The following is a 27,084-nucleotide window of genomic DNA, read 5'->3' on the forward strand; positions in this document are numbered from 1 at the left end:
TATCTATAATAATAATATCCGGAACCATGGGCAAAATGAACTCAACTGTGCAGCAGCAACAAATATCCTTTATAATTAGCACAACTGGTTTTAGAGTATGTTATTATTCTGGGCCTTCAGACAAAAGCTCCTTCTCTGAAAAGTGGGTGTTCCTCCATGAAGTGTTGCACATCCACAGGGGCGTAGTCTGGTCAGTTAGAGTAGGGGGCGAGGGTGAGCTTTGAGATTTTCCGACAATCAGGCTGGTTTATAATGTTTAAATACATTATACGACAAGCAGGGTGCATGGATGGGGCATGAAGCCAAGTGGAAAGAGAGAGGAATGCGGATTGGTAGGGGTATTAAGTGAGGAAAAACACATTGGTGGTCATTCTGACCCTGGCGGTCTTTGACCGCCAGGGCGGAGGACCGCGGGAGCACCGCCGACAGGCCGGCGGTGCTCCAATGGGGATTCCGACCGCGGCGGTAAAGCCGCGGTCGGACCGGCACCACTGGCGGGGTCCCGCCAGTGTACCGCCGCCCCATTGAATCCTCCGCGGCGGCGCAGCTTGCTGCACCGCCGCGGGGATTCCGACCCCCCCTACCGCCATCCAGATCCCGGCGGTCGGACCGCTGGGATCCGGATGGCGGTAGGGGGGGTCGCGGGGCCCCTGGGGGCCCCTGCAGTGCCACTGGCATGGGCATTGCAGGGGCCCCCGTAAGAGGGCCCCTACAAGTATTTCACTGTCTGCTGCGCAGACAGTGAAATACGCGACGGGTGCAACTGCACCCGTCGCACAGCTTCCACTCTGCCGGCTCGATTCCGAGCCGGCTTCATCGTGGAAGCCTCTTTCCCGCTGGGCTGGCGGGCGGTCTGAAGGCGACCGCCCGCCAGCCCAGCGGGAAAGTCAGAATTACCGCCGCGGTCTTTCGACCGCGGAACGGTAATCTGACGGCGGGACTTTGGCGGGCGGCCTCCGCCGCCCGCCAAGGTCAGAATGAGGGCCATTGTTTGGTAAAATTATCAATATTTTCGATGACTTTAAACACTGAGAGGGAGAGATTGTGTGTGCGTTTTTGTCTGGACGTATGTAACAATTCCTGCTGAACTCCGGCAGACATCTCACCATACCCGACTGAAAGCATCTCTACCCACCTATTTATCAGAAGATTCATTTATTAGAGGGGTGTAGCACCCCATAATCCCCTCTGAAACTACGCCCCAGCGCATCTACCGCAGTTTTGTCTGTGTTGATCCCAGAAGAAATCCCCCTCGTTAAGCGAGCAGGGTGTGGGTAAGTAGAGCTTCATAGGGCCAGAGTTAAAGCTACGTGACACAGTTTCAAAAGCGGGAAGTGATGGCAGGGTCACTGAAATATGTATCACAATGATAGAGGAAAGATACGTGTTGCTTCAAACATCAGGCGCCATGCAGGGGCATTATAAAAAATTGTACACACGCCTGATAATCATCTGCACCTTTCACTGGCTTTATGAATAATGTTTGACGTATGTACGTGTATTTGCAATTTAGGCAAACAAGCCAAGTCATCTCCGACTATGAATAGGCTTTTGTAAATCCCCTGGGACACTGCCAGGCATGCCCGTGTCAAAAACACTATTGTTCAATGTAAAACAAAATCATTTTCCAGTATAATGTAACATCCGTTTTTGGAGCTAAATGACTATTGCTGGATAGCACTATAATGTTTCAGCCTGCCTTAAGCTTCTGATGTTCTACTACTGTATATTTATATTTATATGTATGCCTTATATTTTCATTCAGTTTCTCTACTTTCCATCGATGGTGAGACACATCGCATATAAAAATTCTGTAATTTTAATACTGGTGACGTGTTACCAGCAAGGTATTTTTTGGACAACAGTGTCAGTTTTTGAAGTATGGAAATTAAGATTCTGTAAAGGTCTCTTACCTGCACCAGTTGCAACAGATAATGCAGGACGTCATCATCCGCTAAGGTCTCTAGCTTCTGAACAGCCATGGCGCGCACATTTTCATCAGAGAAATTGCAGTCCAGAAGTTGCATGGTTAGTCCAACATCCAACACGCTATGATCCCATGCATCCCTTTTTGTTAACAATTGATACGTCTTCTCCACAATTTCTTGTTGGCCCCACTTTACGGAGCTAAGCAGTTTGGGATACGCCTTGGGGTGCTTGATGCTTTCGTATCTGAAGTGCCACAATAATTCCTTGTCCTCTGGGGTAAGTGGGTTAAGCGGATCTGTAGCTACAATCTCTTCAAGCTGTTTGCGGAGCTGATTTGGCATTTCCGTGCGGACCCGATCGCCTTCAGGGTCTGCTGTTGCTCTGTGCTTAGGCAAGGCTATGGGGTGGCAATATTTGTCTAGGACAATAGAGATAGCCATGGACGTCTCTTTGTCAGGATTTGTAGCAGACGTCAGTTTGTCAGCATTGATACTGCCCTGTTCCTCTCCTTTGCCTGAGATTTTCCACATGTGGAGCACATATTCTCCTTGCCGCAAAAGGAAACGGTGGTCTATTAGCAAAAGATTCACATAATACAGAAGTTGGTTCTTATTTTTGTAGTCTGCAGAATCACGTGTCTGCAGGCTGGTCTTTGTGGATAATGGTGGTGCTTTACCACAATATATCTGAAGATTCAGGAGCGCGCCTTTAGGCAAATCTCTAATTTTGATATCAAAGTCAAGCCACTTATTCCATAGTACCTCTTCCAAGAAAGGCTTGCTAGGGGTTCTCTTCTGAGCCAGAAGTTGCTGTCCATGCTGAATATTGGCTTCAACAAAGACAGTCAGTTCAGTGTTTCTTGGCAGGACCGGGACATCAATGCCCAGGATTTTAACCCTAAATTTCCTGTTGCAGTCCCACAGGGAGATTGTGAACACTTTCTCATGGTCTTTACCTTCAATTGTCAACTGCTCATGAAACCCAGTAACTCCTGTGCAGTCATCGACGAGGGGCCACTCTTCCTTCTCAACTTCATCTAGAGTGGGGTCCGGGGGAGACTCGAGAACAAGGTGGATTTCTTCCCCGTTTTTAAGGCACTGCCTGATCCAGTGAAAATCCTTGATTGGAGTATCACCTATAATATACTCATCTCTGCCACAAACACGGAGTACAAAATCCAGCTCACTACGCTCTTCGGAAATGTCGAGCAATAGTTTCTTTTTTGCCATTTTTGCAAAGAAACTCTGGAGGATCATGTCCGGAGTTTCATCGATGGACACTTTAATCGTCTGACTTGTTGTTCCTTTGTGTAGGATTATAAATATGCTATTGGTAATTATCTTGTTTACCAAGTATTCAGGCAGAGGCTTGGATGTGACCCATGGGTCCATTGAGTACAGCCTGGGATCTCTTTTTGCCAGTTCGATCATGCGTGGAGTCAGCAGTCTGCGACGAGTAAATTCCAACTCATCGTCATGGACGTTGCTGACGTCAGTGACGTCTGAGCCGATCAGGTAATTCAGCTGCCTCTGGAAATCCAGGACGCCGTCTCGGTTGTTCTGCTTCTGGACGACGTGGATCCTGCCTTTGTCTTTCTGCAGCACCTTCCAGTATAGTATGCAGTCTAATGTTTGAATGACCTGATGTCGGTCATAAATTTCATACCACTGTCCTTTCTTTTGATACTGAAGGAGACAGAGGTCTGGGGAAAATTTGCGGTAAAAGTCTGCGTTGAGACTGGTCTCAATAGCACGCAGCCAGACCTGCGCCTTCATTTGCTCCACTGTGCAGTTCCCGGCGACGTCGAGAAGCATCGTCTCCTGGGTCTTTGTGAGTTTATCAGTTGTAGGAAGGATGAATTCAATCTGGACGAGTTCCATTGACGATAAATGGCTCGCTGCAGTGTGGGGCTTCATTTTTCTTCTGCGGCGTTTGTTTTCTTCTCTCAAAACAACGGTCTGTTCACAATTTTCCTGTTCCATGCCAGAAGCAAGCTAAACAAATAGACAATGGTGAAGGTCACATGATATGATTCTAAAACACACAGGGATGGAGAACATTAGAAATGAATGCAATTAAAATGATAGTTATTCGCAGCAAAATGAGATACATTTAAATAATGGCTATTCGCATATTCACAATTTCTTTAGGCCTTTGGCCTCAACTTAGCAGTTCTTCTTCTTGATACAATTTTTGCATTTTTTGTATGTAAGTAATGTTTCATTATTTTTATTTTTATTCTGATAGTTTTGTATAATGGTTACCAATAAATACACATGCTGTAAACTTTAACAATGCATCTATCCGTATGCTTTTCTCTTTTATCTAATTATCTTAATTTTTAGAGGAACTTCATGGAAAGATTGGAAAATGTTGCCTTTTTGCAGACCAGGATGCTGAGGCCTAAGGAAGGTAACAATTTCAAAACCTTGTTATAGTTTCAGGCGCTGGCGCCGTGCAGTTTGAGAAATATTCCACTGCACTGTAGATGAGAACTCTATCAGTAAAAGGAAAGAGATCAGAGGAGAGCGGGAGAGCTAGAGTGAAAGCACACACCCACTCCAGTGTGCGTAGATGAGGTCACACTGAGATGTTAATTAGAGGTGCAGTGTCTTCACCAATCCCAGGTGATAAAGTGAAACTAGACATAGAAATGCTTGTGATAAGTGACCCAGTAAGTGTACTGTGGGCTGTAGTGCGAGCAGGTAAAAGAGGCCCCTCCTACTCCTAGATCAGTAGTAGAATACAACCAAAATGGGAACGCAGAGTACCTAACACACCTGGACCTTTGTGCCACTGCACCTAATGAAGTATTGATAGTTACCTCACGCTTTCAGAGCAGCCCTAACTTAAGGCCTGTGGGTAGTAAGGTGGAGTAGTAAAAATATTTGGCAATTGGGTTACCAGACCTTTTTAATACTTTGTAGTAGTCAAACATCAATCATAATTACTCTGGAATCTCGCTGAAATTATCGGCAATGTTTAATTGCATCTAAAGACTGGCATAAAAAAGCATAGAAAATAAGTTGAACATACCTGTGGGAACTTGTTTAGTACCGTCATCCCACATCTTTTCCAGCAAAAGTATAATCACAGCAAACAATGATTCCTGCAGTGGGTGTATTAGTTCGATGAAGAGCCCACAGGCCTGACATAACTAGTGCTCGCACCATATCTAAATGAACACACGGCCTACTGATTGAAGTGGACAATATTGTCCTGAAGGGAAGTGGTAACGCCACATCAGTCTCCATGATCAGATGGAAGACGGGAGGGGGAAATGATGACAAAAATGCATAAAATGTGCCTGAATGACAAAAGTATACATCTAAAAATCTGGATCTGGAAATCCTCCCTCCTAACCAACACCTCGCATTGTATGGCAATGTCGGTGTCCACCATTTACTGCAGTTAGTTAACCACCCAGGACAATTTAATAATAAGGGTTTGAAGAAATGAAAAATGTATGTGGCGGATGGATTGGGACATTCAATAAGAAATACAGTAACTCAGAAAGGAGAGCCCTCTACACCAGTGCCAGAGAACTTTGATTTTAAATAACATTCTGCCTTAGAATTGGAAAAAACATCTTTGACCAATATGAGCTGCTGGGCTGCTCCAACACTTATCTAAGAGCTGTTATTTTGTGTATTCAATCCCTTATGGATTATATTACATTGTTTTTGCAGTTAATGAATTTCAACATCACAAATGTACAAGACTACAATTGGCGCATAGTCATCACACAGAGCTCACTGATGTTAAACAGTACTGTGCTTCTAAATCACACTACGGAAGAAATTGCACATTAGCACTAGAATTAATGTGATTATTACTCTTACTAGAAAACTTTAGGCATACGCTATCTGTTGTGTTTACATAAATGTAAAAATGTCGCATGGGAGGTTTTACTCAAACAGTCAATTCATCAGAATAAAATATTCCAGCCAAATCTTAAGAATAAAATATTCCAGCCAAATCTTCAGATACAATTCATAAAGATGCATGTGTTCAACTCTTATATACAATCACAGAAACAGTCAACGTGTTTCGAGGAGACTCCTCCCTTTCAAGGCAGGAGACAGAATTAGGTAGATTTCCTTGCGTTCGTAATACAAAAAGTACTATCTGGGACCATGTCATCCTCATAATTCTACTCCCTCTAAACAACGGTTTCAAGAATAAAAAAGAAAGTTTGTCTTTTATTTATCAAGTTAAAAATGTAGCTAAATAAATTCAACCTTTAGGGCCCAATTCACAAAGAAAATCAGAAAATTACAGATAGAGATCTCTGGCTTTCACTGTGTGTAATATTCTGACTTTATGGAATTCACAAACGTTCACAGAAGTACGCCTGGAAAGTTGCTCCAGGCACAGGTTTCCAGGCATACTTCTAGGGATGACATGTGACATTACATTTGAGAATACAATTCCCCGTACAACTGCAATTTGTTTTCTCCTCAGGAAAAATATTTTTTGCCATGGAGAAAGCTGTTTCACTACCCCTTCCCCCCTAATCTGGGTGTTATCCATTCACCTTCCCATCATGGAAGGGAACTTACACCATCCATTGGCTACAGTAAAAACCTCACTGTTTCGAGGTTAAAAAGGGGAATGAGAGGAATTTGAGAAGGCCCACAAATATACATGTTTGTGGGTGTTCTCATGGCTCCATGGCTAACCAAGCCTTCGAAAGCCCATGTTCCCACCTCTTGAGTGAGATTTATGAGTGTGGAGAACTCTACACTTATGTGAAGATCTCTACACAAAGATATGGGTTTACTCCTGCCAGGGCCCACTTTGTCAGTTCCTGGTAGGTGTAAACAGGTAGGCCTGGGCAGAGCTCATGGAATTCCACTCCAAATTCAGCGGAGGGGGAGTTCCATGAGTGGCGGAGTGCCACTGCCGCCTGCCCTAGTGGCACCCTGTCCTGAATGCACCCGATCTCGAAAGCGATAAGCAAGGTCGTGTCTGGTTAACCAGGGGCAGACAGGTGCACGAGAAGCCTGAAACGGCCCTGGGCTGAATTCAGACCAGGGCTGTAGGTAGCAAAAGCTGCCACTTGCAAGCAGCCCGCCTCTCTGCCTCCCTATGACCCCTGCTCCTGGGCCCAACCCGGGCTGCTGGCAGAGGGAGGCCTGGAGCTGGCATCGGCAGCAGCTTCATCAAGCTGACAACATGCCAAGAGTGCTCACTGCAGCCCAGTTATGGGCCACACAGTGCAAACGCAGACTGTGTGCGCTTGCGCTGTGTGGCCCATAACTGGGCTGCAGTGCACACGAGGTGAGATCTGCTTGAGCTGCTGGCAGGGCTAGCTGAGTTTTTGGTCAAACTCTCGCTTAAAGTGGAGTGCTAAGAACTCTGTTAGCTCTGCCAGCGGAGCGGAGCTCACCACCCACCCGTAAGAACAGGTGCATTCAGTCACAAATTTGTGTTTATGACCTTATTTGCATTTATGAATAGGGCCCTTATTGTCCATTCACAATACATAGTACCATGGAAATTTTAAACAAAAAATATGTTCCATTGTATAAATAATTTATTGCATGTGCATAAATTGTTTTCGGAGCCGGCTTCCTCGTTGCAGGGCCTTTCCCGCTGGGCCGGCGGGTGCTCCTTTGGCGGGAAAGCCAGAATGGCCGCCGCGGTCTTTTGACCGCGGAGCAGCCAAATGGCGGCCTGTGTCTGCTTTACAGTTATTTTAGAGGGTGGGGGTCAAAATTAATATCCCAATTAGTAAGGGTTAGTAATTTGTTAGTTGTTGTACGTGTCAACTCTTGGCATGGTTTCCCCTGTCTTTTTGCTTCTGACCTCCTGTTTTGATCTTGTGCTGAACTTAGTTTTTGCAGGTTTTAGGACTTTAGGCACGTTACTACTGCTGACTAAAGTGCATAGGCTCTCTGTCTAAATTGTATTAGTCATTAGATTATTCATGATCTGCATATTTGATTTACTAGTAAGTCCCTAGTATAGTGCACCAGGTGTGCCCAGGGTCTTCAAATCAAATGCTACTAGTGAGCCTGCAGGACTGATTGTTTCGCCCCCATTAGTAGCTGAATAAACATGTCTTTGCCAGTGCAATGTCTGCTTGGGCAGTTTTAAACTGCCATTTAGACTTGGCCAGTGCACCCACTGGCCAGGCCCAAACCTTTCCTTTTACTACATGTAAGTCACCCCTAAAGTAGGCCCAAGGCAGGCCCCATGGGCAGGTGCAGGGTGCAGTGTATTTAAAAGGTAGGACACATAATTGTGTGGTTTACATGTCCGTATGACTATCTCTACTATAGGGTAACATGGGGATTGCTTTGAGATATGTTTTAAGTGTAATTTCACATTGGGAGCAGATAGAGATGTGGAGTTTGGGGTCTCTGAACTCACAATTAAAAAATACATCTTTTAGTGAAGTTGCATTTTGAACTGTGAGTTTGAAAATTCCACTTTTAGTGGGCGTTACCTTGCTTAACCATTTTGTGCCTCTACCTTGCTATCAAATACACGACTGGGTCAGGATGACAGTTGGGCTGTTTGTGAATTCACTATGGACAGTCACACAAAGGGAGCTGAGGTGTACCCTGCATATCCTGGTGGTTCTTTCTGGGTTAGAGTGGCGGAAGGAGCTGACACTTGCACCCGAATAAGGCTATGCTTTCATTACACAAAGCAGCCTCCAACCCCCTGGAGTGTGTCTGTCTTGGCCCAGGGCAGGGAAAGACATGGCCTTGTGCAAAACAAAGATGTTTCTTTGAAGTTAATCTACTTCAAAGACAGAAATGGGTATAAGTACTGGACCTCTGACCCCACAAAGTTAGAAAACTTATGAACTGAGGACATTCGGCTAGGAAGAAGAGCTGGATACTGTAGGAGGGACTGCTGCTCTGCCTGTTGCTTTGTTGTGCTGTTCTGCTGCTTGCTGCTTCTGTCCTGGGAGTGAACGGACTGAACATTGCTATCTACCTCCTCCTTTCCAAGGTTCTCCAAAGGCTTGAGTTGAGCTTGCCTCCTGTTAAGAAGCCTTCATCTGCCAGCATCTGGGCTTCTTTGCTGAGAGCCCTGTCTTGCCAAGTGGTGTCAAATCCAGTATGGGGCCTTGAAGGAGGTTTTTTGTGCTACAAAGAGAAAATCCACACATCGACTCACTACGTAATTCCGAACTAATGCATTGCTTGAAGGATTCAATGCATCACTGCTGCCTGCACTGGAGCGTGGTCCCTACTTGATGCAACGACCACTGTTTTTCATCGCTGACTCCAGATTTTCACTGCAGCACATCAGAAGAACCACTGTGGCGTGAGGTTTGAGCACTGCATTACTAAAGTCCATGACGCACCGCCCTAACTCCAACGAAGCTCCTGCTTCATTGCTCTGAGAGCATTGCATCGTGGCTTGATTTCCAAAGCATCACCAATGCATCGTCCCTGGGCACCATTTTCTTCGTTGACACCACAGTAAGGAACTGAAGCTTTGTGCCGCGAACAAAGCATTACCTCCCTGTTGCAGTAAGGAACCTCCCTTGCCTAGCAGTAAGGTAGCGGCGCACCACCTCCCCTGCAACAGTAAGGAGCCAATGCATCTCTTGCTCTTTCAACGCATCACCTTCCCTGCGGCCTGCATAGTCTTTATTTTTGATGCATCTCAGGTACTTTGCCTCAGTCAAGCGCTTCATTGTTCTCAAGGAACTACAATTGCATTTAATCTCTTAAAAGTGATATCTTTGCTTGTGTAGGTTGGAATTTTGTTGTTTTGGTCTTGTTTTACTAGACGGATACTGGTTATTTTCCCAAACGGGTGTGGAGTGCTTTTGTGGTGTTTTCATAGTGTTATTGTGTGTGTGTGTACAAATACTTTACACCTTGCCTCTGAGATAAACCTAACTGCTCGTGCCAAGCTACCCAGGGGGTGAGCAGGAGTTATCTTAGCTGTGTGACTCCCTTTGCGTGACTAGAGTGGGTTATCTACTTGGACAGGGTGCAAACCACTGCCATCTAGAGACCCCATTTCTAACATTAGTGCATGTTTCATTTTTAAGTGAAAGCCTAACATTTTTTAATATATAATTAATTATATTTTGGTATAATTATGGTATAGTATGAGTTACATTTGTTAAGTAGTAAGTAATATCTTTTAGACAGAGACCACTTGCACTTTAGCACTGGTTAGCAGTGGTAAAGTGTCTAGAGTATCAAAACCAACAAAGACGAATTACAGCACAGGATCCAAAAACAGGCCGTCAGAAGGAAAAAAAGTACAGGGAAACCATGCCAAGTACTGCCAGGTCTAACACATGTCCCCTCGAGCTGAAAGTGGGGAGAACTACAAACCCCTTGGGAGTTCTCATCACTAAGGCAGAAAAACCTAGAAAGACCATCAGCTTTGGCGTGGTCTGTTCCAAGGCGGTGCTCCACCATATCGTCCATTCACTGTAGGGAGATGGACCACCTATACCGTTTAGGATTCTCACCCCTAATCTGCATTAGTCATCTGAGGGGCCTTTGGTCTGTCTGAACCTAGGAATGAGTCCCAAACAAGTAGGGTCTTACCTTCTTCAGTGCCCAGACCACAGCAAGCTTCCCTTTCTGTTGCGCTCCACTTCTGTTCCATGGGAAGTAACATCCTACTGACGAAGGCTACAGGTTGATGTAGGCCTTCTTCTTTTAGCTGTGAGAGCACAGCTCCCACATCGTGCTCTGAAGCATCTGTGTGCACCACAAACTCTTTCGAAAAGCCAGGAGCCCTGAGCACCAGTGCTGTGCATAAGGCCTCCTTCAGGGTGTCAAAAGCAGTCTGGCACACCTCTGTCCAGATCAACCTGACATGGCTGCGTATTGGAAGGCAGGTCTGTCAAGGGAGCAACAATGGTGTCATACCCCTTGCAAAAACAACAAGTGATGGACGGAATGCTGAACATTGTCAAACACTCACCCCCAGTCATAGATCTGGGTTTAATCCATCGTTCTTTTGCTCACCATGCCACCCCAGTTTGGACCCAGCCATATGCAAATCAGTCTTGACCCTGTTCCTCATGGGAACAGTCCAGACCGAACTGCCAAGCCAGGTCCTCACTGGACCGGAAACAAGCATCCTGGGACCGGTTTCGGGGTTTCACCCCTCATCAGCCAGGCTAGCTTGAATCCAGTGGCATGGGAAGCACGGGACCCACGTCTGGGCATACCCTTCCCACTTAGGGCGACAAAGCAAAAACAACAAGTGATGGACGGAATGCTGAACATTGTCAAACACTCACCCCCAGTCATAGATCTGGGTTTAATCCATCGTTCTTTTGCTCACCATGCCACCCCAGTTTGGACCCAGCCATATGCAAATCAGTCTTGACCCTGTTCCTCATGGGAACAGTCCAGACCGAACTGCCAAGCCAGGTCCTCACTGGACCGGAAACAAGCATCCTGGGACCGGTTTCGGGGTTTCACCCCTCATCAGCCAGGCTAGCTTGAATCCAGTGGCATGGGAAGCACGGGACCCACGTCTGGGCATACCCTTCCCACTTAGGGCGACAAAGCAAAAACAACAAGTGATGGACGGAATGCTGAACATTGTCAAACACTCACTCCCAGTCATAGATCTGGGTTTAATCCATCGTTCTTTTGCTCACCATGCCACCCCAGTTTGGACCCAGCCATATGCAAATCAGTCTTGACCCTGTTCCTCATGGGAACAGTCCAGACCGAACTGCCAAGCCAGGTCCTCACTGGACCGGAAACAAGCATCCTGGGACCGGTTTCGGGGTTTCACCCCTCATCAGCCAGGCTAGCTTGAATCCAGTGGCATGGGAAGCACGGGACCCACGTCTGGGCATACCCTTCCCACTTAGGGCGACAAAGCAAAAACAACAAGTGATGGACGGAATGCTGAACATTGTCAAACACTCACCCCCAGTCATAGATCTGGGTTTAATCCATCGTTCTTTTGCTCACCATGCCACCCCAGTTTGGACCCAGCCATATGCAAATCAGTCTTGACCCTGTTCCTCATGGGAACAGTCCAGACCGAACTGCCAAACCAGGTCCTCACTGGACCGGAAACAAGCATCCTGGGACCGGTTTCGGGGTTTCACCCCTCATCAGCCAGGCTAGCTTGAATCCAGTGGCATGGGAAGCACGGGACCCACGTCTGGGCATACCCTTCCCACTTAGGGCGACAAAGCAAAAACAACAAGTGATGGACGGAATGCTGAACATTGTCAAACACTCACCCCCAGTCATAGATCTGGGTTTAATCCATCGTTCTTTTGCTCACCATGCCACCCCAGTTTGGACCCAGCCATATGCAAATCAGTCTTGACCCTGTTCCTCATGGGAACAGTCCAGACCGAACTGCCAAGCCAGGTCCTCACTGGACCGGAAACAAGCATCCTGGGACCGGTTTCGGGGTTTCACCCCTCATCAGCCAGGCTAGCTTGAATCCAGTGGCATGGGAAGCACGGGACCCACGTCTGGGCATACCCTTCCCACTTAGGGCGACAAAGCAAAAACAACAAGTGATGGACGGAATGCTGAACATTGTCAAACACTCACCCCCAGTCATAGATCTGGGTTTAATCCATCGTTCTTTTGCTCACCATGCCACCCCAGTTTGGACCCAGCCATATGCAAATCAGTCTTGACCCTGTTCCTCATGGGAACAGTCCAGACCGAACTGCCAAGCCAGGTCCTCACTGGACCGGAAACAAGCATCCTGGGACCGGTTTCGGGGTTTCACCCCTCATCAGCCAGGCTAGCTTGAATCCAGTGGCATGGGAAGCACGGGACCCACGTCTGGGCATACCCTTCCCACTTAGGGCGACAAAGCAAAAACAACAAGTGATGGACGGAATGCTGAACATTGTCAAACACTCACCCCCAGTCATAGATCTGGGTTTAATCCATCGTTCTTTTGCTCACCATGCCACCCCAGTTTGGACCCAGCCATATGCAAATCAGTCTTGACCCTGTTCCTCATGGGAACAGTCCCGACCGAACTGCCAAGCCAGGTCCTCACTGGACCGGAAACAAGCATCCTGGGACCGGTTTCAGGGTTTCACCCCTCATCAGCCAGGCTAGCTTGAATCCAGTGGCATGGGAAGCACGGGACCCACGTCTGGGCATACCCTTCCCACTTAGGGTGACAAAGCAAAAACAACAAGTGATGGACGGAATGCTGAACATTGTCAAACACTCACTGCCAGTCATAGATCTGGGTTTAATCCATCGTTCTTTTGCTCACCATGCCACCCCAGATTGGACCCAGCCATATGCAAATCAGTCTTGACCCTGTTCCTCATGGGAACAGTCCAGACCGAACTGCCAAGCCCCTTGACCAATCTCCTGTAATATCCAGTGAACCCCAAGAAGACCCTCACCTCAGTCTGATTCTTGGGGGTGTCCAAGCCAGAATGGTGTCAGTTTTTCCCTGGGGGTGCCATCTGGCCGCTCCTTAGCTGGTGTCCTAAGGACACCCCTATTTGGCACTTACTGACCTTAATAGATGAGGCCTACCCTCTGCAGGGCCTTCAACACTTCCTGGAGGTGGTGCAAGTGGTCCTCCCAGCTGGAGCTGAAAACAGCAATGTCATCTAGGTAGGTGGCACTGAAGTTCTCCAGCCCAGCCAGGACCTGGTTGACCACCCTCTGGAATGTGGCAGGGGCGTTCTTCAACCCAAAGGGCATGACTCAAAAACAGTAGTGCCCCTCTGGTGTTGCGAATGCAGACCTCTCGGTTAAGGCAATCTGCCAGTACCCAGATGTCAGATCAAACATGCTGAGGAACTTCACAGCTCCTAGGGTGTGGTGTGCATCAGTCCTGGTGATGACACTGAGCCCCCGGTAGTCAACACAAAACCTAAGTTCAGGTGTGACACCAGGTGGAGCAGCCTTGGGGACCAGAACCACAGGACTGGACCAAGGGCTGTTGGAGTGTTTATCACCTCTAACTCCAGCATCTTAGAGTCCTCCTTGATCCTGTCTCTCACTGTCAGTCACCCTGTAGAACTTGTGCTTGACAGACAGACTGTCCCCAGTGTCAATATCATGGGTGCAGCAATGGGTGACCCCAAGGGTGAGTCAGAACAGTGAGGCAAACTGACCCAGTAACTGGCAACAGTTCCTCTGCTGTTCTAGGGTCAGAGTAAAAGAGAGGTTCACGCCCTCCACTGACCCATCCTGCTCTTTGTTAGACAGGAGGTTGGGGAGAGGTTCACTCTCCTCTTCCACTCCATCATCTGTGACCAAAAGCATGGTAAATATAGACCTCTTAAAGTGTGGTTCAGCAATCTTAAGCTCACTATACAGGAGATCATTCTCCAAGTAAACCTGGTGAAATCCAGAGGTGTCACAAGCTGCCTGGGCCTGTTTTTGAAGTCCCTCAAGGGTGGAGCATGCTTTCCTCACAACACAAAACTCTTCCCTGGTGGGGCCTCCTTCCTGCAGCTCAGACAGGACCCCAGTTCAGCCACTTCTTCCCTTGTAGGTTCCAGGGCATCCCCCTCAGGTTCAGCCTCCTCCCGGACCGTGGGAATATCAAGAGCGGGTTTCCCACACCCCTTGCCTCTTCCTTTCCTGGAAAGCACCTGGGCCACTGTTTCAGGCTCCATGTCCTCCTGATTACCCTCTCTGGCAGCCATGGGCCATGTTGTCATGCAGGCTCACTCTCGCAATCCCAACATTTGCAGATGGGACCTGAGCTCCACCTCATTCCAGGCAGGATGTTCTAGGTCATTCCCTAGCAGACAGTCAACAGGCATGGATAGACTCACAGGTGCCCTCAAGGAACCTGGGACCCCATCTCCATTCAAAGGGAACCTGATCTACCAAGAATTGGCAACTTGTCCACTGCTACAACTTGGTGGACCACATTAGGGATTACGTCCTCTTGAGATGCCAGATGACAGTGTACTGTTGTCATATTGGCTCCTGTGGCTCAAAAAGCCTCCACCTGCCTCCCATTGATGGTCACCCACTGCCTGTACTTCTTTGTATTATCAGGCATGAGGGTTCCCTGAACCACCTCACCTTCACCCAGGGAGATTAGGGTTAACTCAGCTGGCTCCCCACCACTAACTGGGGCCAACTCCTCCCCAAGCACTACACTGGGCACCCCAAGTGACTGACCACCGTTGGGGGGCTGTGCCAGCTGTGCCAGCTTAGAGCACTTGGGACTCCCTCTGATGTGCCCTTCCTGACCACAGGCAAAGCACTTGATGGGTCCCTTCGCTGCAGGCTTTCCTGAAGGGAACCAACTCTTCTTCTCAACAGGGAGCTGGGAATCGTTACCCTGAGAACTAGTTTGGAGCCCTTTAGAGAACTCCATAATTTTATCCTTGTCCCCCTCCTTCTTTTGTTGGGGAGTCTGCCCACCCTTGGCAGAGTCTCCCCCATACAACTTCTTGTGGACCATAGTACTCACCCAACGGTCCACCTCCTGAGCAAGCTTCCTGGGTTTAGTAAGCCTGATATCAATTAAGTGATGGGGCAACTATGGAAAACACAGTCTAGACAAATGATTCCATACAAACAATTTGTACAGGCCCTGGTAATCTGTTACCTCACTGCCCTTCACCCAGCCATCCAGTGCTCAGCAAAATGAATCCACACATTCAAGCCAGGTCTGGGAATCAAGTTTCCTCCTCTCCCTGAACTTCTTCCTGTACATTTATGGTGTAAAGCCATCCCTAGTGATGGGGGCAACCTTCATGTTAGAGTAGGTGAGCTCACAACCTGCCTCAAGTGCTAACAAGGTGTCCCTACCCTCTGCTGTGAAGTAATTCCACAGGCATACCCTTCCCACTTAGGGCAACTTAACTTTAGCAACACAAAAGAATGATGGACGGAGTGCTGAACAATGCAAACTCTGACCCCCAGTCAATGATCTGGGTTTAATCCATCAGTCTTTTGCTCACCATGCCACCCCAGTTTGGACGCAGCCATATACAAATCAGTCTTGACCCTGTTCTGCATGGGAACAGTCCAGCCCGAACTGCCAAGCCAGGTCCTCACTGGACCGGAAACAAGCATCCTGGGACCACTTTCAGGGTTTCACCCTTCATCAGCTAGGCTAGCTTGAATACAGTGGCACAGTGAGCAAGGGACCCACGTCTGGGCATACCCTTCCCACTTAAGGCAACTTTAACAACACAAAAGAATGTGTTGTTTTAATACAAAGTACCTGGTATGTGTCAAAAATAAAGATGCATGGGGAACGTGAGTCGAAAAAACAAGTGATACATTGATGCTTTTCTCGCAATTGAGGCCGTGTGTTGATTCTTTTTCTGCTGGGTAAGTGAAGCATCAATTCTTTCCACGCAGGGAAGGGATGCGTCAATTTCCAGACAAGCAGCCACAGGTCAGTGCGATGATGTTGAAGATTTTAACGCCCAGGGTCGATGCATGGAAAATTCTGACACACTGTGCGAAGGGTCTGCTTTGAGAAGAGGCGCTATTTTGATTCTCCAGCCACGAGGCAGGCACGGTGTCGAACTTCTAGCTGCAGGACAGGCGCTGCATCTAATTCTCTGAGGTGCACACAGCTGTGCGTGGATTTTCCCTCCCAGGTTACCAGCTTCCACTTCTAAGGGCCCAGGGACTGGATGTGGCACCACTTAGCAAGTCAGGACTCTCAGCAGAAGAGCCCAGACACTGGCAGATGAAGCCTTTGATGTCCCTGAGACTTTAGAACAGGGGGCATCTGCAATCCACGCCCTTAGAGAAACTTCACAAGCACGATTTCAGAAAGCAAAGTCCAGTCCTTTCACCCTCAAGGCAGAAGCAGCAACAGCAGGCCAGCACAGCAATGCAACAGGCAGAGTGGCAGGTCCTCCTCATGCATCAAGCACTTCTCCTTAGGAGAGGTTCCTTTTAATCTAGAAGCAATCTGGAAGTCTGGGTTTTCTGTCCACTGCTTACACTCATTTTTGCCTTTGAAGTAGGCAAACTTCAAAGGAAAGTCTTTGTAGTGCACAAGACCCTGCCTCTTCCTTGCCCTGCCCCAGACACACAATAGGGGGTTGGAGACTGTATTGTATGAGGATAGGCACTGCCCTTTTAAGTGCAGGTGTCAGCTTCTCCCTCCCACTCTAGCTCAGGAAGCCTCATCAGGATATGCAGGGCACACATCAGCTCCCTTTGTGTCACTGTCTAGAGTGAATTCACTGGGGGTGCAGAGGCCCAGAATAGTTAAACAAGAAAATGCCCACTTTCTAAAAGTGGCATTTTCAAACAGACAATCTAAAAACCAACTTCACCAAAAGATGTATTTTTAAATTGTGAGTTCAGAGACCCCAAACTCCAGATCTCTATCTGTTCCCATTAGGAAACTGCACTTAAAAGATATTTAAAGGCAATCCCTGTGTTAACCTATGGGAGAGATAGGCCTTCTAATAATTAAAAACAAAGTTGGCAGTATTTCACTATCAGGACATGTAAAACACAACAATACATGTCCTCATTTTAAATATACTGCCCACCCCCCCACCCAAGGAGCTGCCCTGGGCCTACCCTAGGGGTGACTTACATGTATTAAAAGGAAAGGTTTGGGCCTAGCAAGTGGGTACACTTGCCAGATCGAATTGGCAGTGCAATGCTGCACACACAGACACTGCAGTGGCAGGTCTGAGACATATTTACAGGGCTACCCATGTGGGTGGCACAATCAGTGCTGCAGGCCCACTACTAGCATTTGATTTACAGGCCCTGGGCACCCATAGTGGGTATTAGTAGGGCCCTTCCAGTAAATCAGATGTGCCAATCATGGAAAACCAATTACCAATATCTTTTAGGCAGAGGGCACTTGCGCTTTAGCAGTGGTAAAGTGCCCAGAGTATCAAAACCAGCAAAAACGAATTACAGCACAGAATCCAAAAACAGGGGGTCAGAAGCAAAAAAGTACAGGTAAACCGTGCCAAGAGCTGCTAGGTCTAACAAGTAGTTGGTAGTACAGGGAACTGTGTTATGTTTTACCTTTAAGGTATACGTGATCATGTTTCAACTTTTTGTTTTGAAACACGAGTTTATTTCTAAGGGTTTGGATTTTTTCATGTCCAAATATTTTAAACCATTTTCCTTCTATTTTTATTTGCCTTTTTTTTTAAACTAATGTTTTGGATCTTTTGGAACATTACATGGAAGTGATCTGGCACTTTCTCCTTGGATTGCTCTTTTTTACAGAGACTACATTTTAGAATTTTTTCAGTGTTTTAGAAATTTCTACAGTAGTCACTCACTTTTTCCCTGGAGCATCTTCAGAACTATCAGTATGTTCTTTTATTTGGTAATGATGTTGGGTAGTTAATTTATATTATTTTGATTGGTTATATTGTTAATAGTGCATAGTATTTTGACATTGACTATGTATGTCCTTTTCATAAGATGTATTGAATGTGTATTTTTTTCCATTATTGTCAATTAATGAAATGAGCTTTGTCTGCATCAATTTGGCATTTAATCTTCAATGCTGCTATGATAAATCATGTTTTGTAGTTTAATTTGGTATAGGGAAATGTGCTTGTTTTTTGCCAAAAAAGTGGAGGTCATATTGCTATTTATCATAGTTCATTATGTGTTGTGCTTAATGCAATCTAATTTCAATTCATGCTATCCCAGGTCAGGTATTTTACATATTTTTTCTTTTAACTTTTACATTAACTTATAGAAGTAGTTTAGTTTGTAGGCATGTTGGTTCAGCTCTGGAAAGTTGATGGTTTTGCTGCAGTTCATAGTAAAGGTCAGAGTAATACTTATGCTGTGAATTATCAACCCATTGCCCATTTTGAAATAGCTGAACTCTACTGAATGGCGTTTCAAGCATTTGTTTGGTTTGCCCAGAAATTCTCGAATGTAACTTAAGGGCAAGAGACGGTTTTTGACGTAAATTGAGTACCTTTTAAAAAATCTCTATGAATTGGTAAAAGGTATGGGGGTGTCTTCCACATATACATTGAAATGACTTTGCCACCTTTCCACTGCATTGTTTTTACCTGCTGGTTAAGTGTGCTTTCAAAGACATTCCACCATGGGATGTAGAGCCTGACTTAGCTAGCACCTGTGCCCTTATCTGTGCATGTATCCAACTGAGGTGTCTTTGAAATCGTCCAGAAATGAACTTGAGTTTTCTTCATTATTTTTGTAAACTTAGGAGTCAATTATTAAGTCACAGGATTTGATTCACAAGAACATTTATGAGTACCGGAAGTAGTACTACAGTACTACAGGAGTACTTCAGGAGTATTCGTTCAAGTATTCTTACATGACTTTGTGAATCGGTCCCCTTGTGTGTAGCTCCCTCTTTAGAAGTCCTGGGATTCTCTTTTTATCTCAAAAAGCAAATTGACTATTTGTTGCATACTCTGTGCTCACAATGGATATTTACAGGTATCCCTTCAGAAAAACTCTAAATAAGGTCCCAAGTCTCTTTTTTTGGAACTTGAAAACCTTCAGTGGGACAAGCCTTGAAGCTTCTAATGTCCCTGTAATGTCCCTGTAGTCACGCAGGTGTTCAGCCAACTGACTTTTGGAGTTCACGTCTTAGGCCTGGGTACAATGGAGAGCAGGTCCAGCCCTTAAGGTTTACACACAGCCAGACAGCAGCATTTTATTCCTCTTCTGAGCTTCCACAGGTTTAAAGGTGTTCTGACGAGCTGAAATGAGGTAATACATTTGTTTAATTCATGGCCATTGGGTAGGGTGACTCCTGGATACATCCTCACTAATGTGTAAAAAGTTCCCAAGGGCAAACCTTCTCACGTTTGCAGCGCATTCTGTTTCCATTACCTGCAACCTGTCTCACAGATCACAATTCTCAGTGAAATCCAAAATAGCAGAACCTTTCTGTCCATGGAGGAGGGTTTGGATGACACCCAGGGGTGTACCTATGGTACTAAGCAATTCCCTTCCACTCAATCACACTAAACTAGCTCTGGGGTCAGCTCCTTCTTCCAGTGAGAATAAAGCCTTGGGGACTAATGCAAATATCCAGGGTTCAAAGGAGATCCCTTCTCCAGGACCAAGGTATCAATGAACTATAAAGAAACAGGTTTCCCCCTGGTTTCTCTTCAAGCTAATGTTGTTCCACAACTCTCCTTGACTGGCCTTCTTTGGTTCAACTAGATCACATATCTCACCCAGACAATCCTGCCAGGACCTTGCTCTGGGAGCAGTTGTTCACACCTCAACAAAAGCAGAACTGACAGAGGCTAGCTGCAGGCAGTCTAATGCTTATTAGCCAATAAGACAGTAAAAGTGTAAGAAACTACTATTGGTTGAGGGAGGTGAAAGCCCTACTCAGACAACAAACACAATCCTTGTCAAGGTGAAGCACTGCAGTCACTAAATTAACCTGTGCTTAACCTTCTAGTAGCTTGGCACAAAAGCAGTCAGGCTTAACTCAAAGGCAGTGTGTTCAGTATTTATGCAGCACACAAACAGTAATACACTAAAACCTCAACACAAGAAAAATAGCAGAAATATAGAGTCAACATTAATAAATAAAACGATAGCAAAATGACAAAAATGACAAAATGTAGTAGCAGGCCTGAGACATGTTTTAAAGCCACACTTTTACTGCAGCTTCATACTTAGTAGCGTTTAATTTATAGGCCCAGGGTACATGTAGTGCCACGTACTAGGGGCTTACATGAAAACTGAATGTACCAATCAGGTGGATGCAAATTGTACCAGAGTTTAGGGGGACAGAGCAAATGTACTTTACCACTGGTTAGGAGGAAAATGGAGCAGAAACTCCTAGTGCCAACAAAAAAAGGTTCAGCAACAGCAGGCAAAAATCTGGGGGCAACCCTGCAAAAAGGAAAAGGTCCAACAAAAGCACACCTTTCAAAAAGTTACTCATCCTGTATATTGATCAAAATTCCAACTTCACCATTCAGTTTAATTTTTTACTGATATTAAAAATAGAGGCTGAATAAACTGTAGCTTTTTCTCTACAAAATATACAAAAGTAATACTTTAATAGTACATTAGCTTTTCTTATGAAAAAAGCCAAAGCAGTATACAGTGAAAATAGATTTTGAAGGCCAGTCACTGTAGGAACATTTTAACCTTAATTTTTTACACTTTCTACTTTTAATTTTAAACACTGGGCACCATACTTTGTAGGCTGTAGGGCCGACTCATGGATGACTTACTTATTGTTTAAACTTAGGGTTCCTTTCTGTCAAAAAAGGGTCATGTTTGGTAGGTTTGTGTAAAGGCTTAAAAGCTGTAGTAGTAAGGCAAAACCTGCAGGCCAGAAGTAATGTTTTCTTTGTATGCCTTGTGGCTAACACAATATGTTCTGCAGTCCACAGGTGACAGATGAATTTCCATGCCATTGGTGTATTTCCTGCATCATATTTTATGGCCTTACTGGAAAACTGGGGGTTGGCCAATTTTACTATTTTTTTTAGAGATCTGAGCACATCCACTGGCAATTGATCAATAGTGCTCCAGCGTGGAGAGTTCAACACCCAGCAGCATCAGTTGACAAAAGTGGAGGTGTCCATGCAGAAAGTGGACTTTTGTAACTGCTACATATACTGCCAATGATAGTGAATCCTGATCAAAGTGGGACAAGCAAATCTGCCAGTATATGACATCACTGTTACGTTCTGGAAAACACCCCGCAGCTAAACGATTGCCCATTGTTTGTTTAGACATGGAAAAAGCATATGATACATTTAACTAGGACCATGTTTGCAGTTGTAGATAAGATTGGCATGCATTGTCAATTAAGAAAATGGGTCAAATTACTATATACACACCTCACCACCTGAATAAGCAAGGTATGGCCCATCTCAGAGTTCTAAAGTATAGACAGAGATACTAGTCAATCATGCCCACAGTCATGCCTTTTATTTGCACTGGCCTACTAGGCGAGGAATGATAGACATTTGAGAGGTACATTAATAGATGGAAATACGCATGTCATCATGCTACAAGCAAACAATGTACAATTGTACTCGAGAGGCGCTGTTAGAAAAAAACTATACAAATGAAACAAGAGTTTGAGAGCATTTTTTGGCATACATATACACTGGGATAGGGTCTGTTGGTAAGGTGACAAGCCTGACTGACCCTGGAACCACCAGCGGACACAAATATGCTATGGGAATAATTTGTATTCCAATATTCAAGGGTGAAAAGATATCACAATAATTGTGTTATATTTTGAAAAACATATGAACAGCTACATCCAAATTGAGAGCCACAGTGTCATTTTGGCATTTGTTCTCTCCTGCGAGTCATAGATCAGGTTGCACTGACTAAGGTGGTCATTTTATCTAGACTTCTTTATTACTTTAGGAATTTGCCACTAATTGTGCAACCAGCCCTATTGAGAAAATTGGACTGCTTAGTTACAGATTAAATATGGAGTCCTAGAAGGTGTAGAGCAGTGGCGTAACAAAACTTGAGAGGATCCCCTGCATAGTGACTCAGTCAGGAGTGCTCAGGCCAGGGTACTGTGTTGACGGGGGCCCTGGATCTTGGGGCCCACCGCCACACCGTGAGTGCTGCCGGGCCTTGGTTACACCACTGGTACAGAGTGACCATGCATAAACCCTGACTACTGACAGCAGAAGGAGGTCTCACAGGCCCAGATTTTGAATTGTACTGTTTATCGTCAGTGGAAATCCAGATGATTTTCTGAAAAGACCACAATTAAAAATGAAATGTTATAGTTAGTGCAGGGTATGGAGACATTTGCTAATCTAATGTGGGGGTGAGGAAATATAAGCGAGGGAACACCCAGGTTGATATGCATGACTCATCTTTGTTCGGACAGGTGCCTGAAAAGGACTGCTATGATAATGGCATATGCACCCAAGCTGCTGTTGTGGTGTATACACAATGTATAATGATATTTCAAAGCGCAGGGGAATTAGAATGTTGCAATAATCTGGAATAATAAGAATCGGAGACTTATGTGACAGTGGTGTGCTAAAAGAATTTGAGGATTTAGGCCCTCATTACAACCCAAGCGGTCGGTGATAAAGCGGCGGTAATACCTCCAACAGGCCGGCGGTAAGAAAAATGGAATTTTGTCCACGGCAGAAACCGCCAACACACCGCCACTTTAACACACCGATCACCACGGCGGTAGCAACAAGCACCGCGGAGGTAACCGCCAACAGACAGACGGAAGACAATGTGCCGTCCACTGTATTATGAGAGGCCAATCCGACACCTTTTCCGGGGCGGTACCAACGCCATCAAAAGCACGTCGGAAACAGTACACAGAAGGGAAACGACTCACCTCTCGACACTCAAGGAAGAACCACAACGCAATGGAGCTCGAACTGAACATATCTCCAATGCTGGTCTACCTCCTCCTACACCAGGACCACGAACAGCGGCGAAGACGACCACGGTGAGTACTGCACCTAGCACACAACGGAGGGGGGGAGAGAGTGACACACACACACAACACCCACCCCCAACACCATACACACAAACAGATGCAACAACATTACATATACACCCCGTAACCCTCAGGAATAATGCAAGGACAAAAGGAATTGATTAAAGTGAGTGTAATATTAAAAATGTAGATAAATACATCCTTAAAGCACAAAACAGTATGTACAATATATACAAATAGAGGTACAATCCCCACTCACATAGGCCAAGGCCACACTTGACTCCTGCCTCAATACGGAGAGAACACTGCAGGGGCATCAGGTCGAAAACACACAGGCACCTCAGGGGGACAGGGAATGGGGGGGCACCTCAGCCAGAAGATGGTACAACACCACTGCTCTGGGAGGGGGCTACATACCCTCTGCGATGTCCTGGAGAGTGCAAGGCCACAGTCTCTCTAGTGGGTGGTCTGTCCACTGCTTGGTCATGGGGAGTGCAAGGCCACAGTCTCTCAAGTGGGTGTTTGCCCACTGGTTGGTCCTGGGGAGTGCAAAGCCACAGTATCTCAAGTGGGTGTTCGCCCACTGCTTGGTCCTGGGGAGTGCAAGGCCACAGTCTCTCAAGTGGGTGTTTGCCCACTGCTTGGTCCTGGAGAGTGCAAAGCCACAGTCTCTCAAGTGGGTGTTTGCCCACTGCTTGGTCCTGGGGAGTGCAATGCCACAGTCTCTTAAGTGAGTGTTTGCACACTGCTTGGTCCTGGGGAGTGCAAAGCCAGTCTCTCTAGTGGGTGGTTTGCCCACTGCTTGGTACTGGGGAGTGCCAAGCTACAGTCTCTCAAGTGGGTGTTTGCCCACTGCTTGGTCCTGGGGAGTGCAAAGCCACAGTCTCTCTAGTGGATGCCTTCTTTCACTGGTTCTGGAGGGGGGGCTTGTGCCCTGTGTGCTTCATCCTTGCAAGGAGGGGGTGAGTGGATGCCTTCTTCCACTGGTTCTGGAAGGGGCCTTGTGCCCTGTGTGCTTCATCCTGGCAAGGAGGGGTGAGTGGGTGCCTTCTTCCACTGGTTCTGGAGGGTGCCTTTGCCTTGTGCTCTGTGTGCTTCATCCTGGCAAGGAGGGGTGAGTGGATGCCTTCTTCCACTGGTTCTGGAGGGGGCCTTGTGCCCAGTGTGCTTCATCCTGGAAGGAGGGGGGTGAGTGGATGCCTTCTTCCACTGGTTCTGGAGGGGGCCTTGTGTCCTGTGTGCTTCATCCTGGCAAGGAGGGGGTGAGTGGATGCCTTCTTCCACTGATTCTGGAGGGGGTCTTGTGCCCTGTGATACAGTGCCTGGATGGTGTTGCAGGGGCCAGGACGCACTACAGCCCATGTAGTCACGGCTACACTCTGCTCACCTGCTGCTCAGTGGATGGCAGTTGCGGGGCTGGCGGCGGTGCTGTCAGTGGTGGGGGAAGGTCCAGCCGTTACCCTGCAGCCTTGGACAGCTGCCCCTGGGGCTGCTGCTCGTGGCAGTGGTGCTGGTGGCGGTGCTGGCGGTTGTGCAGATGGTGGTGCTGTCAGTGGTGGGGGGAGGCTCCAACCCTTCCCCTGTAGCCTCGGACAGCTGCCCACTGGGGCTGCTTTTGCTGGCAGTGGTGCTGGTGGCGGTGCTGGCGGCGGTGCAGGTGGTGGTTCTGCCAGTGGTGGAGGCAGGCTCCAGCCCTTCCCCTGCAGCCTCGGACGGCTGAAGTGCCATGGCTGGTGTTGTTTGGCCAAATGCAGCTCCAGCCCCAGGCACCAGATCCATCCTGCCTGTGGCGTCTGTTCTTTTTATATTGCCCTTGGCAGCTGTTGTCCCCTTCCTGCCCTTGGCAGATGGTGGTGCCTCCTTGCTTTTGCCAGCTGGTGTTCCCTTCCTGCTCTTGCTAGGTGGTGGTGCCTCCTTGCCCTTGCTGGCTGGTGGTGCCGCCTTCCCGTTGCTGGCTGATGTTCCCTTCCTGCCCTTGCTAGCTGTCGGTCCCTTCTTGCCCTTAGCAGGTGGTGCAGACACCCTGACAGTGCTGACGGGTGCCTCCTTGGAGCCTCAGACATGCAGTAGCTGCAGAAACTACAGTAGCCGTGGACGGGGTGGGCGAGGTGCTGGCCTGGGTTCTGCCCACCCTGGTCCGAAGTGAAGGATGGGGGGGGAGGTGCAGGGAATAGGTCAAGGGTGGAGAGGAAAAGCCTTTTAGGCACACTGGGGCTGGAAGAGGTGAAGGTTTGGGAGTGGAGGAAGAGGGAGTGGTTGTAGGAGGTGTCTGCTGTGTTTGGGTGCAGGTGAATGGGCTGGATGCTGTTGTGAGGTGGATGGCTGTTGGGTGTCTGCGTGCTTGCATTTGTGTACTTTGGGAGGAGGGGGCATAGACACAGTGGGAGAGGACAAAGGGGATGTGTGCATGGAAGTAGGGCTGGTGACTGCCAGTGAGGGGCGTGTAGTGATAGGCGTGCTGGTGATGGCGGTAGTGGATGAGGATGTAGTGCATGCAGGTGTGAGTGGAGACGCTACTGGGAGGGAGATGGACGACAAGGAGGAGGGGGACACAGTGGAGGCAGTGGATGTTCGTGTGTCTGCATCTGGATGGTGCTTGTGTGAGTGCCTGTGGGATGATGTGTGGTGCTTGTGTTTGCCTGAGCCACTTCTGTGTGTTTATTTGGGTGCATGCAGGTCTGAAGGTGTGCTTGGGATAGGCTGGGGTTGAGGGGAATGGGACTGGGTAGAGGGAGTTGGAGGTGGGAGGCTAGAGACAGGGACAATAGCTGCCATCAGTGAGTTGGCCAGAGTCTGGAATGATCTCTGTTGGGCCGCCACACCAGAGTCAAGGCCCTCCAGGAATGCATTTGTTTGTTGCATGTGCCCTGCTAGACCCTGGATGGCATTCAGTATGGTTGACTTCCCAACAGAGAGGGATCTCAGGAGGTCAATAGCCTCCTCACTGAGGGCAGCAGGGCTGACTGGGGCAGGGCCTGAGGTGCCTGGGGCGAAGGAGATGCCCACCCTCCTGGGTGAGTAGGCACGGGAAACTCGCTGAAGGGCTGCTGGGAGGGCGGTGCTGGTACGGGGGTGGCGGCTGTATCTGTAGTTGGGGTGGACACAGAGGTGTCCGCCACCGCCAGGAAGCTTCCATCGGAGGAGGTGTCGCTGTCAGAACTGTCCCCTCCTGTCCTGTTGTGATGCTCCCCTCGCCTTCCGTCCCACTGGTGCCCTCACCGTCGGTGGATTCCCCTCCAGGCCCATGTGGGATGCAGCATCCTCCGTTGCCAGTGCCTCTGCTCCTCCGCCAGATGATGCTAATGCACACAAGGACAGGACGACAAAACATAAAGGGTGGGGAAGAGACAGAGGATATACTTGGTCAATGCCAGGAACAACACCACCATTGGCCTACACAAATCACAGACAACAGCCCTATGCACTATGCCATGCAATACCAGTTACAATGTTTGTCACCAGGCCATGGGGGTACAATGCCTAACACCATTAGCTGCACACCTGAAACCCACAGGACCCTGCCCAGTAGTAGATGCCCACCAGCATTAATGGGGTTGGAGTGCATCTGAGCCTGCCCATCATGGAACCTACCCTGCCATGTTCGTCCTGGCCCAGGGGCACCCACAGACCCACATCCCCCACCCAGGTTACACCTCAACACATGCAACTTCATGATTCTGAAACTGTACTCACCCCCTTGTAGCTGCTGTGATGCCTTCAAGCACCCATCCAACTCTGGATAGGCCACCACCAGGATGCAGAACATCAGGGGGGTCAGGGTACGATGGGCACCCCTTCCTTATTGGGAGGCCATCCCCA

General features: G+C 47.5%; 1 protein-coding gene across 1 annotated transcript in view; it reads right to left on the reverse strand.

The window, feature by feature from the left end:
- The window catches only part of PIK3CG (phosphatidylinositol-4,5-bisphosphate 3-kinase catalytic subunit gamma), a 271,650-nt gene that overhangs the window by 211,076 nt on the left and 33,490 nt on the right, over window positions 1–27,084 (reverse strand). The window contains exon 2 of the mRNA XM_069229845.1: window positions 1,914–3,923. Coding sequence (XP_069085946.1) covers window positions 1,914–3,911 — 1,998 coding nt within the window. The 5' untranslated portion in view covers window positions 3,912–3,923. The remainder of the gene's footprint in view (window positions 1–1,913; window positions 3,924–27,084) is intronic.

This window comes from Pleurodeles waltl, chromosome 4_1, assembly GCF_031143425.1.
Source record: "Pleurodeles waltl isolate 20211129_DDA chromosome 4_1, aPleWal1.hap1.20221129, whole genome shotgun sequence".
NCBI lineage: Eukaryota > Metazoa > Chordata > Amphibia > Caudata > Salamandridae > Pleurodeles > Pleurodeles waltl.